This window comes from Emydura macquarii, unplaced genomic scaffold, assembly GCF_026122565.2.
Source record: "Emydura macquarii macquarii isolate MOO-44397 ecotype Brisbane River unplaced genomic scaffold, CSIRO-AGI_Emac_v2 contig_3671, whole genome shotgun sequence".
In the NCBI taxonomy this organism is placed as follows: domain Eukaryota; kingdom Metazoa; phylum Chordata; order Testudines; family Chelidae; genus Emydura; species Emydura macquarii.
Genome location: NW_027133808.1, coordinates 10,255,684 through 10,272,736, shown reverse-complemented (window position 1 = coordinate 10,272,736; position 17,053 = coordinate 10,255,684). Strand labels below are relative to the sequence as shown.

General features: G+C 40.1%; 1 protein-coding gene across 1 annotated transcript in view; it reads left to right on the top strand.

Moving 5' to 3' along the window:
* GPR180 (G protein-coupled receptor 180) overlaps nucleotides 1–12,667 on the top strand; it is a 29,616-nt gene extending 16,949 nt beyond the window's left edge. The window contains exons 5-9 of the mRNA XM_067536917.1: nucleotides 147–196; nucleotides 5,646–5,803; nucleotides 7,143–7,334; nucleotides 7,656–7,733; nucleotides 11,109–12,667. Of these exons, the coding sequence (XP_067393018.1) occupies nucleotides 147–196; nucleotides 5,646–5,803; nucleotides 7,143–7,334; nucleotides 7,656–7,733; nucleotides 11,109–11,267 (637 nt within the window). The 3' untranslated portion in view covers nucleotides 11,268–12,667. The remainder of the gene's footprint in view (nucleotides 1–146; nucleotides 197–5,645; nucleotides 5,804–7,142; nucleotides 7,335–7,655; nucleotides 7,734–11,108) is intronic.
* Nucleotides 12,668–17,053: the final 4,386 nt, after the last annotated feature.

Genomic DNA, 17,053 nt, shown 5'->3' with positions numbered 1-17,053 from the left:
AGTAAGGCTAAAGGTAATGGTGATCATGACCAAACTTGTAGGGTTGACTTGTTACAGATATGTAATTACTTAGCTGACTCTCTAAGAAAGAAGAGAAATTTAATACTGAATAATTTAGACCATTATTATCTCCTGTTTTTTATTAGTTACGCTAAAGATGGAATAGGGGCACCTTTTATGGGAAGTCTGGCAGAATGTGAGTATGCTTACAAACACTTACCTTGTTCAACATGTTTATGCAGAGCAATGTGGAGGAATAATCTGTTAAAGCGTATTAACTAATGCTAACATTTAGGGCCAGATTCTGATCTCAGGTATATATTACTACTTTATTTTAAATATATGAAATGCAGCTATTTCTTTGAAAATAATGGCTCTTTTTCTGAGTATTTCTAAGAGTTATGTAATTAAGGTGTGATTTAAGAACACCTTAAAACGCAGCCTTGCATGAGTAAAAGGTATGTGCCTAAATATTTGTAAGTATTCCCATTCAGGTCTAGGGGACTATAATATGAAGAAGGTTATCCACATGCTGAAGCATTTTGCTAGATCAGGTTGTTAGCAGGTGTTTTCTTGAGTATGGATGCATTTTAAAAATCTGTATCCATTTTATGGAGGCTGAACATCTATATATATTTTAGTGGAAAATGAAGTATTTAATGGCACAAGTATTTTAAGATTAGAGCTGTGCCCAAAAAATTTCCCTCAGGTTCAATATTAGCACAAAGCAGCTTTCTTGATTTCATCCAGCTTTGTTGAACATCTAAGTGGAACCAAAGCCTAGAGCATCCTGTCTAGTGCACTAGTTATGCACTAGTTGTACATAATCTTGGCTGGTTTCTTCACAAGCTGACGCTGCTTTGGTTGTTCTGAAATTCTGGCTAGAAATATAGAGGGGTTCTTTGTAAGATAATGCATTGTATTTCCACTTGACTGAAACTTTCCAAGAAACTGGTGCTCAAGTGTAAGATGCAGTGTAAGAACCTAAATAGCAAAGTATCTCCTCACAAATTGTCACAAATCCTATCCTGCTGTTCTGGACTTCCACAAACCTTTGGCAGCTGAACTGGATGCCCTTTGGAATCCTTTTGCGAGCTCTAGTGCAGTCCATAGTCCAGCAGTCCCTTTACTCAATGGCTATTAAAGTCAACAGTTTTCATGATCTTGTATCTTAAAATAGAGGACATGAAAAAACTGGTCAGAGACCTACTAGCTGAAGGAATAAACCTACCTAACCACAGGTGGATACAAAAGACAAGAGGGGATCTACACCAGTGAAGCTCATTGGCAAAAGCTAGACGAGAAGCCCTGACCTCCCATCTACTACACGTTTGTTTACAATGGGAAAGGTGCTGGCATTTATACTAGAGTGCAGTCCCTGGACTTTACTGAGTGGCTCCCTAACAGCCTCTTGCTAGTAAGTGTCAGACATTTTGAAGCCAGTGGGACTACTTGTGTTACTGACTGAGCACCTATGGGAGTAAGGATCATAATCTGGCCTTTAGGAAGGAAATCATACATACTGTATTAATAAGTGAATGTTTGCTGAAAACTGAACAAAGGATTTGAAGTTGTGTGAAGAAATTATGCAAATACAGTACTAGGCTAATGTCACCTAAATAGAATATTGACACTTAATAGTACACACCTGATAAAGTAGATCCCATAGTTTTATTGCCAGGGGTCTGTAATCAGATTATTTTATCTGGATATAAACACTTATCAAATAGGTTCAGGCTGAAGATTTAGAACCTGTGCAGGTTTTATACTGGACCCTACTTTCTAGCCCATTCAGTGAGCAGAAATCTGACAGCTGTTGATCAGGTTGTCATTAAGTTATGGAAATTCCCGCAGATAATGTTCCATTTCATTAAACAGCAGGAATTCAATTTCTATGCAAAATAAAGGAGTCTTTGATTATTGCACTACTTTGGTACATATGATTGATTTATAAAACAATTTGTATGAAAGTGTTTGTTTTTAGCTGTAAGGGTAACTGATATTTTCTTCTCTGCCACTCTGACATGGCATGTAATTTTGTGTGCTGTCTCATTGGCCAACAGCAAAAAGTATCCAGAGAGTCCATAAAAACTTGCAGTTGGAATTAACAGCCTCTTGGTGGCAGCTGGCCCCACAGTAACTTACATTAATTCTTCATTTTGGACAGTTGAACTAGTGAATCCTCATGACTCTGCCTCTGCCAAGTGATTACTTTCACTTTCTTCGGCCTCCAGAGGTGAGGTTAGATGGCGTATCTGAACCTATTCATAACTCCTTTGGTGAGGCCACTGCTGTGCACTTTCTTGTATATGTTGGGTTGATATGTACTGTAGTTTCGATTCTTTTCTTGGGGTACTGTTTACGGTGCAACCCCCACCATACATTCATATCCTCTTAATTCAATGGGATAGTTTATTCTCTTTGTCCCCATTATCTTTCTTTTAAGAATAGTTTAATTTAAGAAGTGTTTGGCTCTGAGAGCTTTCCTCTCTACTCCTGTCTTTTTATGATAATAGTTTCCAAAGGAAGCAGGAGGGCAGAAGGGATAGAAATTGGAAGATTTCTTACGGCAACAACCACAGCTCGGAAGGATGGATGATACAAGTGTAGATTGCGGAGGTGCAACAATCTTTTGTAGCTGCTACTGCTCTCAAAGCAGATTTTTTTCATGTGAGGGGTGAAATCCTGTCTATAGTAGAATCTGTGACAAAACTCACATTGACTTCAGTGGGGCTAGGATTTCACTCAAGATATCCGGTCCTGACACTATCCCAAGTAACTAATCTGAGATTTCTTTCTACAATATCTCATACAAGCTAATGGCCTGCTCCTACAACAGTTTAAGCATTTAATTTCACTCACATGAATAGTCCCATTGACTTCAAGTGTTGTGAGTAGTCAGCAGATCTTTTTAAGTTTAGGCAGCTTCTAAATGTGAGAATTGGACAGTAATTTTTCTTGCTATTGTACAGCCTGATGAGAGAAATGGATGATGAAGATAGCAAGTAAATTTCATACCAGCTGCGCCTGTGCAGGGCTGTACATTGGACTTTGGTACTACTGTGCGGTAGACAATTTAGAAATCTCACCGAACAGTAAGGTAACCGTATTGTTCTCAAACAATTTACACAAGTTATCAAAGCGGACGAAAATACAATATGATTTTTTCCATAAATCCACTTAATCTATTTCCTTTTTTCCACAGTGCAATAAGACGCATTGAGCTCCCACAAATGCCCTGGAACATTTCACAATTTCTATCTCTGAACTGTGATTAAAAGAGCATCTGTTTGTCCATAACTTGCTGGTAGGGAAGAGGTTATCTTTAAGAGAGATGGAGTAGTCACTTCTTTCTTATTCCTTTAGATTTCAGGCTGTCTTGTTTTCAGTCATCTGCCTATTTTTGATTTTGTCTGCCATGGCAGATGAATGCCAAATCTATAGCCAAGTACTGATGGCATTGTGAAGTTGATAATACCACTCTACAGAATAGCTGTCAGGGCTTGTTGTTGAAGTAGTTGACCCAGTGCTGTAGCCTTGTCTTCAAATAACCAAAATAATTAATCTTGCCTTCACACCTGGTGGTCTGGGAACCTAATATTATTCCAAGTTTACAGTTATGTTTTGCTCAGCTAAATGTGAATTCATGATTTTAAAGATAGAACTAGTACATCTTTATTAAAATGGCCTGAAAATAATTTTTAAATAAGCAAAACGTTTACTCTGAGCACTCCAAATACCAGAAGAATTAAGAGCCAATAAACTACTTTTAATGCCATATAAATCTCAGGGTAATATCTTGGTGCTTCACTATTTAACATCCACATTTTGCTAATATCGCCAAACTTCAAGGAAATACTCTCACTGACCACAGTTTAACATAAATACAATTTCTTGTGTGGGCATGTACCCCATAACATTTTGAAGACTTTATGTATGAAAAGTACTTAAGTTTGTCAGTGTGATACAAAAACAATGCTATTTCTCGTATTCATATTTCTGTGCTGCATCTGAAATGTCATTTGCTACATGCTGAATATTTAATGAAACTAAGGTATTCTATCTAATTATTGTGAAGTTCAAAGTTTGGCTGTCTCGGAGTATTCCATAACAAGTTTACTCAGTTTATTAAAACTAGAGAGCTAATTGATCTAGCAAAGCTACTCCAGAACTGTCAGAAACTCAGTCCAAGAGCTACAAGTCGAGCAATTTTCTTTCTGGAGGGCTCATTGGCACTGGTGGTAATAAATGTGTGACTGTAGTATTGTTAGTCATCCATCTTCCTCTCCCACAGCAGTTGCACCCAGGGAAGGCTAATAGAATTGTAAAAAAAAAAACCAAACCCAATTTCCCCTTCACTAGAGTAAGCAGATATAACAGCACACAAATACACTCAGAGATCAGAGTTTGTGGTTAAGATAGAGCCCAGCAAGGGCGAAAAAATGGACAAGGTCCAACATTGAAATTAGGAAAAAGAAAGTATTTAAATTCAAAAGTTAAATCAGTTAAGCAAGGACTAAAAGTCTAAATTAAGTGTTGGTCAGGGTCAGTCACCAGCTAGGTTAGGAAACCCAAGTCAGTCTCTGGTTATTCTGTAGACAACTTGGAAACAAAAACCCATAAAAAGTTTATCCTCAGGTTTTCTCTTACCTCAGTGAGGCCTGGACTTAACTTTTCCCCATTCACCGACTGGTCAAACCACTTGTAAAATGAGCCATTTCACCAGCCAGTAGAAGACAGACCTTGCAAATCCAGTTACCTCTGTCTCTGGAAGGAGTCTCTTCTATTTTGTAGAGAAGCCCCTGCTAGAAATCTGACTCCTCCCCCTTTCTAATAATCTTATTACAGATGGAGGTTCCCCCCTCCAGGCATGACCATGGTAGTTGATGCCACAGGATAGGGTTCTTTTCATTCCTGTCTCCAGGGATGACTAATCACCCCTTTCTGCCCTGGCCCCAGTGCCATTGGGCGTAGTAACTTTTCCTACAATACCTGCATTTTAAATACGAATGGTCAGATTTTGTCCTCACTTCCACCAGTGAATCGGTAGAGTAGAGAGAGTAGAATGTGTTTTTCTGTTCAGGTTGCTGTATGGTTCCATAAGAAAGATACAGTTTAACTTAAAGAAATTACACTACAAGTATCTGATCTTGGAAACAAGAGTCCTGCTGGATAAATAAGGGAATTCATTCTGATATATATCTGTATTTGCAGGGTAAAGACATACTTAGTAATTAATATATAGACTTCTATTTTAGTCCTCTGACCTTACAAACAGATTCATGCAGGTGGATGCTTCAGCCCATGTTTAGTCTCTGTCTTTAGTGGGATTTTGCATGGATATATCCATCTGCCTACATGGAGCCAATCGCATGATTGGGCCTTAGTAAGGGAATGTTGATGATGTAATTCTCCACTGATTAAATAAAATTTCACATAGATAATTATCCACAGCATGAAAATAATAGTCAGACTGTCTCAAAGTCTCTAGTGTTTAATTAAGAGTGAAAATTATATTGAGAAGTGTCCATTTTACATTAGCTGGATTACCATAGAGTTGCCACTTAACTCTGCTTTTTCTGCTAGAGAAACCAATTGCCACTCTGTTGTTATGACTACATTAACTTTTTTTTCATTCCCACTAGTGTGTGACATAATCTGCCAGATACAAATGCTATACCTATTGCTGAGTTTGTGTATGGGTTGGACGATAGGCAGAATGAAGAAATCTCAAAGCAGACCCCTTCAGTGGGATTCCACTCCAACATCCACTGGCATTGCTGTAGTAGTTGTTGTAACCCAGGTTTGTATTTGTGTTGACTTTTTTTGCTGTACTGTAGACAGACTGTAATACTGTTACCTGAGCAGCTGCTACTTTGGCAGAAGCGTATTGTTAAGTATGATATAACAGGGAACATCCCATTTCAATATTTTATGACTGGGTGAACATCAAGATCTTCAATCTTTTTTAAACACTTGAGCAGAGAAAATAACAAAAAATCAAATACCCACTAGACAGAGTAAGTAACAGTTGATAAAACATCTGCTGTCATTTACTATTTAGCGTCCTCAGCTCAGGACCCTCAGATTACGGTATCTAGCGGTCTTTCAAATCTATCTAGGAGAATTCTTGAGCTGTTCAGATGCAGGATTGGTCCCTCAAATATAAAAATGGTCTAGGACATATACTGAAAAGAGTTGAATTAATGTAATTAAATAAAGTCAGTTTAGAATAGCAAATAAATCGCTAACATTATAGTAAAACTTATCTTAGTAGATGGAACATCCACCCTTGCTGGTCCTTTGAAGTACCTTAAAAAAAAAAAAAATAGGGAAGAGAGAATCAGAGAAGTGGAGGAGCAGAGAGAAATTGAGGACAGTAATGAAGAAAAAGAATGTTGCAGGCATATGGCTACTGGTTTTGGAAGGGAGCTAGAAGTGGACTGTCACAAGATTTTGGTCGTCTTTGTAACTAGTACTGATCCCAAACAGAAATTAAATGGAGCCCTGGAACTCTCTTATTAGCAGTTAGTATTTAGTAGTGATCCCTGCTAAGAATGAGCCTGAACCAAAGCCTACAGAAGTCAATTGGGATTCTTCCTATTTGTTTCAATGGATAGTGGATCAGGCGTAAGTCACGGAAGGTGGTGCTACTAGAGAGCATACTAGTTCAGGTAGGAGGGGGGGGCTGTCAGTTTGGAGAATTAGTGCCTATGAGCCTAATCCAGCTTCTGTTGAAGTCAATTAGCAAAACTCCCACGTAAGTAGAAGCAGGATTGTGGTTCTCCATCAGGTTCCTCTCAGAGGAGAAAATGGAGTTTAGCTGCAGCTTTGAAGCTCTAGGTCACTACATTAATTGATATTTTAAATTAGTGAATTTTTCAAAATATTAGGAAAGGCAGGAATCAGACTCCTTCCCTGATAACAGAAGCATCAGTTGTATTTAATGTGTTAATTGGCAATGCCAAAGGAGCAGTTCTAACTATTGCTTTTAGTAATGTGGCAGTTTCAGGCAAGAAGACAGAACTGAGGCATTTGTGCTGATAACTAGTTTCATGGTCCTATCGTGAACAGAGTTAGTTATTCGAAGAAATGTAACGTAAGTACAGTATTTACTCTAAATGTACTTTGTTGTTTTGCAGAGTATTTTACTAATTTGGGAGCAGTTTGAAGATACTAATCAGCACAGCTACCATTCACACCACAGTTTAGCAAGTGGACTTCTTATTGGTCTAAGAGTTTGCCTATCTCTGTCATTGGCCTGTGGTCTTTACCAGATCATCACAGTGGAGAGAAGTACACTCAAAAGGGAGTTCTATATCACCTTTTCCAAAGTAGGTCTCACATCTTTAAAACTAATCTCTTTCTTTGTAAATGTTCTTGTGGCATGCTATTGACTGAACTATGCTTTTCCTCTGTGAGGGAGTTAATGATTAAGCATTTGATTTGATTAAATAAACTGTATTCATTCAGTATCTACTCTGTAGTTAAATTTGATGTGAAAAGCATTAAGTGTGGTTTTCATTCTGTTTGATTGCAGAACAATGGATATCCAAAGATGGAAACATGTAAATGTAATCTCCCTAATTGTCATATCTATCTTCTGTACTGATATATCAGAGTAAATGATATAAAATGCCATTTTTCTCTTTCAGGGCTGCATTCTGTGGTTTTTGTGCCACCCAGGTCTTGCAACCATTTCTGTACTATTTAGAGACTATCAAAGAGAGAAGGTATGTATGGGCAGGATTAAAAAAAAAAAAAAGGGGATTTGAATAGACATTCTGCATAAACTGCAAAGGAGTTGTTCCTTCTGTTGAGTGTTCTGTTAGCAAACTCATGTTTCGAGGCCTCTAACCTTTACATTCCCAAAGTAACCCACAGAGTTTTAGTCACACCACTGTCACTGACGCAAAAGGGAGTCATGGCTGAAGCCCTGCCTACCTTGTAAAATGGAAGGGTAATCGTTTTTTTGGAAGAAGTGGGAGATGTTTGCTAAGGTACAGCAAAAAAATGGCTCTAGGTAGAAACTCAAACTTTTGTCGGTTTGCCTACTTTGGTTTAAAAAAAAAAAAAAAAAAAAAAAAAAACTCTGGGGAGGCTTTTACGCTAATTCCTAAAAATATATATTTTATATATAGGTGGCTAAGGGGATCAGGAAAGCCACAGCTAAACAGTATTTGGATAAAAAAATGTTCTCCAAATGTATAATTTGGTTTGTAAACTCTTAATAATGGAAAACAAAGATGGATTTATTTGGCTTTCTTGTTGCTTTAACATTCTGGAAGCTAGGGAGCCAGTGTGTGGAGCCTGCCACACCTAGATAATGTACACCATCATTCTCAGGTGGGTGAGTACATCATTCCAGAGCGGAGTTCTCTCATTCCTTACAGTTAATGCAGTGTGTGTATGAGTGTGCAAATATTTTCTGAGACAACCATTAATGTTCAGAGGATATGCAGATAGAATGATATGCTACTAAAAATATAGAAGAAATTTAGCCCTTAGTTTACTTTTAGGGCTTTGATTCCTATAGCTGCATTCATTTGCTGGTTGAAAACCTTCATGCTGTTTTTTCCAGCTCTCTTGAGATGGCATTCAGTGCAGGAAATTATTCCTCCCTGTGATGTAGAGATCTGGTAGCACTGTAGGAGGATTTTTGCTCTTGGGTACTGGGCAAGTTTAATCACTGTGCTTGGGCAACTGCAGTTCTGAAACTATGAAGATTTAATATTGTTTGCCTTTTAATTAAAAATATAGAAAAATATCTGGTCAGTAAATGTCACATTGAGTTGAGGAAAAACATGTATTTAAAAAAGATGCTCTATACATTAATATAGAATTTCCGCAAAGTGCCTATACACACAAGTAAAATCTCACACCACCTTTGTGAGCTGAGTAACTGTTAACATGCACGTCATTTACAGATGGAGAAACTAAGGTTAAAAGGCCTTGTCTACACTGGGAAATTAGACCAATAAATTAACACCATTGCAACTCCATGAATGGAGGCTGTGGGGCAGATGGGGCTCAGGCATTTTACTGCTGTGTCATCTAAGGGCTAGATTCATGATGGGCAGTTAGGCATGGCGATACTCAGCAGTGGTCTGTAGAGTTATTCTCACACTCTGTCTCTATAGCCTAATGACTGTGAAAGTATTTCACACAAAGTGGAACAGCCTCAGCTGGTGAGATTGAGAGAGAAATAACCAAGTGGTTAGGGCATTCATCTGGGAGGTGGCAGAGCTGGGTTCAAGTCCCTGCCCTGAATCGGCCTCCCACATCCCGAGTAAGTGCGCTAAGCACTGGACTACAGAGTATAAGAGTGTGTGGCAATAGCAGTAGTGGCACCTTCGCCAACCATCTTTGCATGTTAGACATGCTCAGAGTTTACCAGACTGGGCCTTGCTGGGAAGATAGGCAGGGAAGCGCCTCTTGTGATCCCACAAAGGCTTTTGTGTGATGTAGGCTCTGAGTAGCTCCGTGGTGTCAGGATGTAAGTGGCTTCATGCATGCCCACTGGCAGAATCTAAGGGGCCTCGTGGACTTTACTAGTGGAAATGTAGGCACCTATGGGATTAAGCAGCAGCTGAGCAATGGTTTTGTCCAGTGGTGCCTAAATGTTCTCTTGTGAATCTATCGTAGTGGTAAAAAAGCCCTGTCTATTCCTGTGGAGCTGAAGTGGTGAACTACAGCATAGTTTCTCAACCTGTGGTACGCATACCCCTGGGGGTATGTGAGACACAAGCAGTGGGTATGTGGTGAAAAAACCAATGAAGGGAGGTGGGCAGCAGTGTCCAACTTCTGGGGAAGCCGGGCAGCAGCCGCTGACTTCCTGCCCGGTCCCACCTCCGAGCTTGGAGGTAGACAGCAGTTGCCCCAGTCCTGGGAAGCTGGGCGGCAGCCACTGGCTTTTTGGGGCACCAAGTACCAGCCGCTGGCTTGGGCAGCAGCTGATGGCTTTTGGGGAAGCCGGGCAGCAGTTGCCTGCATCCTGCCCAGTCCCAGCTCCCAGGTGGGAGCCCGGTGGTAGCCTCCTGCGAGCTGGGCTTGCACCTGGGTGGCTGTCACCCGTGCCCCAGTTCTGAGCCAAGAGACAGCCTCCCACGCTCTGGCTTGAAGATGGGGAGCAGCTGCCTGCCACCTGCCCACATCCTCGGGTCCCAGCCTGCGCGGAAGCCTCCACCACCCCAGCTTAGAGCAGGTGGCAGTAGCCTACCTCCCGGGCTGGCAGCCAGCTACAACTTGCCCAGGTGGCAGCTGCCCTCCCCAGCTGAAAGCCTGGTGCCCAGAAAGCCAGGCAGAGAGCCCAGTGGCTTGCCCAGTCCTGAAGCCGCAGACTTACTTGTCAATTTCACAGCTCTAGTTGAGCCATGAAATTAACAACTATGACAGCCCCAGATTTTACCAGTCTAAAAATGTTGAGGGACTCTCACAGTGTGATTTGCCCCAGGCCTGCACCCCCCTAGGGACGGATATGGGGAGCGCTGCTATCCACTCTAGTGGGCTGCTAGTGCCTGCTCATACCTCACAAGTTGCCACCTGTGTGAGGAGAACACCACGTGACCCTGCCATCAGGCCATAGTGATTGGCTGGCATTGATCTTTGCTCCTATATGGAGGAAGGGGAGAAGGAAGGAGGGGAGAAACAGCAGGGGGTTTTGTGATCTGCCACAGACATACAGCACTGCAGAACTCTCCTGCTTTATGAGAAACACAGTCATGCAGCGGTAAAGGGGAAAAAGATTGTATTTCTCAGTGTGGAAAATTGAGTGTTGGGGTACTTATTAAAATTTTCAGAAATTAGGAGGTACTTGCTACTTAAAAGGTTGAGAAACACTGAACTACAGGACTGAGATTTCTAAGAGCAGACACAGGCCAAAAGGTTATGTGACTTGTCCAGGGCTACCCGCTGAGCTATTGTAGATCCAGAATTAATAGTTAAGAGTTCCTGGATCCCAGGCCCATGCTCAAACCCTTTGTAACTACTGCAGTAGCAAAAGGTGTTCGATACGCTTCATTATGCTTATAAAAACAGTCACTGATTTGATTTTATTCTTTCTTCAAAACATTCACTTTCTCTTTCCCCCACTCCCTTTTTGTCTTTAGGTTATTACCATAGGTGTTATCCTCTGCCAGTCTGTCTCCATGGTTATCCTCTACAGACTTTTTCTGTCTCATAGTCTATATTGGGAAGTGTCTTCTCTCTCATCAGTAACATTGCCACTGACCATGGCATCTGGACATAAAAGTCGACATTACTTCTGAGATATATTTAGGAAAGAATATAGTGCAATAATGACCTAAATACAGCTGTTTTCATCAGGTCTGTGTGCTACGTCAGTTTCCCTGGAAAAACTGCATAATAAAAACTGACCCTGGATCTGAACAAGTCTTCAAATTAGGTACATTCATTTAAAAAAAACAAACCAAAAAAAAAACCTGTTGGTATGAAAATATATTTGAAATCTGAGTGTTTGAATAGATATTTGTTTTTGTGGCATACGTGTTGCTGAGTTGTGTGACAACAAAGGAGGACAAAGGACTCTAACCTTTCCTATTCATAGCCACAGTGTTTCCAAGAACTCCCTCACTTTGTATCAATATTAAGTTTGAAGGCCTAATAAATCTAGTCCTTTAAATGGCTGTGAACTCAAACAAGTCTGAAATAGACCAATTATGAAATCAGTGTAATACACTACATAAAAGTTTATGCTTTTCTTTTTATGCTGTAAAGAAAATGAATGTTGTGCTTAAATTTAAAGGACTTGAAAAACAAAATTGCTCCAGGAAACCAATGTAAAATGTTTACAGCTAACTGCAGTAAGCTTGCTTTCATTATTTGTACAAAAGGAAAGCACTTCTCCCCCCCCCCCCCTTGATATTAGTTTGAATTTTAACTTAAGCACCAATGGGGTTTTTAGCCATAACATTTTTTAGATAAATGTTACTAAAAACATAACATAGGTGCGATGAGGCTTTAAATAGGTGCCAACACTAAAGTAAGAAAAACAGCAGGCTTGCCTTTTTTTAGGAAAGAATGTGTGATATGGTACTAGAATTTTAATCCTGATATAATTCATTTCTCTTACATTGAGGATTCAATCATAATTAAGCCATATACACAGATTAAATTAACAGAAGCATTTCAAATAAATGTTGGTTTCAGTCATCAACTACTCATGAATTCCTGCCCAAGGATACTTAATCAGGATTAAATTTTCTATGAATAATTGAAAAACAAAATACTCACTGGATTTGTTATAATCCATGTTGGCACTAGGTTCTAAGTAGTTGCCATCTTCCATCCATTGTAATAAAGCCATACATCTTTGTGATGCCCTAGCATTCAGAATGCCAGTGTAAATATATATTTTATTGAAGTCTCTATTTATTGAGTGTGATTAAATCATTTTGTCAATTGTTTTCTGTATCATATAAACATTCCTATTAAGTCATTGATTGAAAACTACCTGTTTGTACTTCATTTGGTATTTGTCAAATTATCTAGATCTATTATTGTCACATTTTGTTTCTTCACTGCATTGATTTTATTTTACTAGTAAACTTACTGAATTTTTTAGAAGAAATGAAAATTCATATTTGTAATGTGTGTTTTTGTGAAAATACGAAGATAAGAGTTTAGTTTAAATATATCTATGACATTATTGTTCTTGTAGATTTGCTTGAAACTAAAAATGTTCCCTTTTTGTTTCAAGATAGATGAAATATTTGCCTTTGACTACGGCAAAATGGCAACGTGACAAAGTCGCTCATTAAATCATCTTCTTGCTAGTTCTTCTCTGTAATTCAGGTCAAGAATGGCAGGTTGAGGCTAGAAAAGATGAGATATTATAATTTCACACGATCTGCAGAATGACTACAAGATTAATTATCACATTCCTCTGATTACCACATCAAAATGTTGTTGGTTATGTCTGTTTTCCACTTCCAAAGGAGAAAGCATTCTGTTTTGGTGTAAGTCTCTAGTAATAGGGTAGGAATAGTTGTGGGTTTCCTCATGTACAAGACAAACGTATTTCACGCATTAAAAATATACACTGTTTTTGGAATAGAGGCAGTTTATATTATAGTTTATGATTTGACATGATAAAGGTTTTAATTTATTCAGAAAAGGTATACCTTTCTTAAGGAGCACTCCGTGTTTTCTTTACCCGGTGTACTCTTTTTTTGTTACTTAATATAAATCAATCTATGGCAACCGCCTGTTAGTATAAAGGTAAACAATTCATTCACATCACATTATAAATATACTGAATACAAAATCCTAATTCAGAATTCATAGTTCATCTGACCATAAATATGTAGTATGACATTCAGTCTTTTCATCTTCCTGAACACATCCGTTGGTCAGCAGATAACCTCATCCTGCTCGTTTACGTCATACCAGATTATTTGAAAACATCAATTTAATCTGTTTTTTTAATGCAACTATAGAAGTTACTTGTCACTCTACTGGTAGTAAGCGGGGTCATGTCAGGTAGCTTTTCTCCTGTCGTTTAGCATCTCTCAACCTTGTGACTCAACTCATTAATGTATATTTACAAAACTACCCATTTTCTAGATTATTTCATAACTGCAGAGGCTATTAGCTTTGGAAAATGACTTTTCCATGCCCTTTGGTTAATTAATTATGACCTGAAAATTTAGGGCCAGTTTCCCTCCTGCACTGAGATCAACTTGGCACAGGAAGGGGCATCAAGGAACAGGTTCCGCCGCCCTGATTTTCAGGCTGCAGCTGCTCTGGCCTTGGCACAGTCATAAATTAGAGCAACCTATGAGCAGTTCTAATTTACCCTAAAGGATCATACACTGGCTGAGAATAGGCAGAGGGCAGCTGTACCTGGTTCCTTCCCCAACATTCCCTTGGCACACACCCAATATCCTGGTGTGTGGTTGGCACAGGAGTCAGCTCACCTGAAATTCTGAAGTTCAGTGTCTCCCACAACTTTGATATGTATGGGCTGCTCCCCTCCTGTCTGCAGTTTGAGGAGACAGTTCAAAGCTGTAGCACAGCCCATGCTAACCACGCCCCTTTCTCCAGCAGCAGGCCAGGGACTGGTTACTTTGCTTCCAACTTTTCTTTGCTGGCCTTTTATTTTATCTGTTTTGACCGGCACTAGTGAGCAGCTTTTCTTTCTTCTTCCTCTCCTGGATTGGGCATTGAGTAGGGTGCTTTCAGCCTCCCAGTGCCAGCACGGCAGCGCCTTCCTGCCAGACTCCTCAGCCCCTTCTCAGACGTGGCAGAGCTGTCGCATGAACACTGAGCTAAAGCAAAATGCTGTTCTACTTGTGAGGCAGCTTTCCAAGCTCTTCAGAGGGCAAATTGTGCCCTGCCTGTTCTCAATCAGCCCACCTTTGCGCTGCTAGGGCATAGGGCTCTGAGTCAAACAGGCATGTTGGGTTCCCTCCTCCCTACGTTTGCCCTGAGAAGCCATGTCTCCAACAGAGAAAAGCCTAGTGTGGATATGCTGAGCAGGAAGAGACTCCAAGGACGAGGAGGACTTCAGCAAGCCAGCTCAGGGGTAAGTCCTGGAGCACAATAGGTCTGGAAAGCAAAAACCCTTATGGGACTCCAGGCCCCTCTGCCCAAATCCTAAAACAAGTCCTAAGGTCTCTGGGGAGAGAAACAGGGCTTATACTCAGCATCCAGTCTCCTAGCTCAATCCAGGGAATTCGAGCACTGAAACCCCATCCCCTGGGCAGGGGGAGTGGGACCATGAGGCAGTCTACACTGCACACTCCTTTTGATTCCACAGTACCCGCACTACACACCATCATAGCACAGATATAAATAGCAGTGTGGATGGTAAAGCGCTGCTTAGGCGAGTAAAGACATGCCTGAACCCTGCGCGTATGTATCCTACCCAGCTTTCTACATGACTAAGCAGTACATCCCCTGTCTATGCTGCTATTTTTATCAGGGTAGCGTCCCACTGCTGGAGCCTTTTCCTGCTGTCTCCGCCTGAGCCTTTCACTGACACAGGTAACTACATACCACAACGTGGATTCAGCCTGCTTTTCATTGTGTTGTGTAGTTATACTTATCCTACATGCCCATGGTGCTACCAATGACGCACAGTGTAGACATAGTCTGAGGGAGACATATCCGGTGGGGTCAAGAAGTTGCATAAAGCAAGCTGCAGAAGACGAGGCCTTTGGCAACACCTGCAAAGCATGCCAAAAAAGCTATTAAAAAAAAAAAAACCGCAAAAAGGGGAAAAGAAGTATTTAAAAAGCTAAGAGGTATTTGTCCTCTGACCCAGACAACTTTATCCTTTATGGAGGAAGGGGAGCTCTCAAATTCAGGCTCTGATCAGGATGTAAAAAAAACGCAGCAGAAGTCCAGTCCCACCACCTGCTGAAATGTGCAAAAAGGTTGCATCCACAATCCAGATACAACGTGAGCAAGTGCTAGAGGACAAACATAAAGGCAAATACCTACACAAACACCAAACACACCATGCCACAATTCAGATGCTGGATCTGCTTCAAACACATAGATTCGTGATAAACACCAAAGAAGAATTCCTTGACTCCCTCTACAAAGATAGTTCACTTGGGAGTGGAGATAGATTCATAGAATCATAGGAGTGGAAGAGACCTCAAGAGGTCTTCTAGTCCAGTCTCCTGTACTCCAGATAAACATTATCTAGACCATCCCTGACAAATGTTTGTCTAACTTTCTTTTAAAAATCTCCAAAATCCAAAAGATTCCACAACCGCCCTAGGCAATTTATTCCAGTGCTTAACTACCCTGACATTTTTTCCTAATGTCCAACCTAATGTCCAAGTTTTTCCTACTGTCCAACCGCCCTTGCTGCAATTTAAGCCCATGGCGTCTTTTCCTATTCTCAGAGGTTAACAAGAACAATTTTTCTCCCTCCTCCTTTTAACAACCTTTTATGTACTTAAAAACTGTTACCGTCTCCCTCTCAGTCTTCTCTTCTCCAGACTAAACAAACCCAAGTTTTTCAATCTTTCCTCATTGATCATGTTTTCAAGACCTTTAATCATTTTTGTTGCTCTTCTCTGGACTTTCTACAATTTGTCCACATCTTTCCTGAAATGTGGCACCCAGAACTGGACACAATACTTCAGTTGAGGCCCGATTGGCACAGAGAACAGAGGAAGAATTATATCTTTTGCCTTGCTTACAACACTCCTGCTAATACATCCTAGAATGGTTTACTTTTTTTTCAACAGTGTTACACTGTTGACTCATTTAGCTTGTGATCCACTGTGACCCCCAGATCTCTTTCCATAGTACTCCTTCCTAGAGAGTCATTTCCCATTTTGTATGTGTGCAATTGATTGTTCCTTCCTAAATGGAGTACTTTGCATTTGTCCTTATTGAATTTCATTCTATTTACTTCAGACCATGTCTCCAGTTTGTCTAGATCATTTTGAATTTTAATCCTATTCCTCAAAGCACTTGCAACCCCGCCCCTCTTGGTATTGTCCACAAACTTTATAAGTGTACTCTCTACGTACTACTCATTATCTAAATCACTGATGAAGATATTGAACATAACTGGACCCAGAACTGATCCCAGTGCCACCTCACTTGATATGCCCTTCCAGTTTGACTGTGAACTACTGGTAACTACTCTCTGGGAATGGTTTTCCAATCAGTTGTGCACCCACTTTATAGTAGCTTCATCTAGGTTGCATTTCCCTAATTTGTTTATGAAAAGGTCATGCAAGACAGTATCAAAAGCCTTACTAAAGTGAAGAATATAACTTCTATCTCTTCCCCTCTATCCACAAGGTTTGTTATTAGCTTTGTTTGACAATGATTTGTTTGTGACAAATCCATGCTTACTGTTACTTATCACCTTATTTTCATCTAAGTGTTTGCAAATTGATTGCTTAATTATTTACTCCATTATCTTTCCGAGTACTGAAGTTTAGTTGGCTGGTTTGTACTTTCCCAGGTTGTCTTTATTCCCCTTTTTATAGATTGGCACTATATTTGCCCTTTTCAAGTCCTCTGGAATCTCTTCCATGACTTTTCAAAGATAATTGTGAAT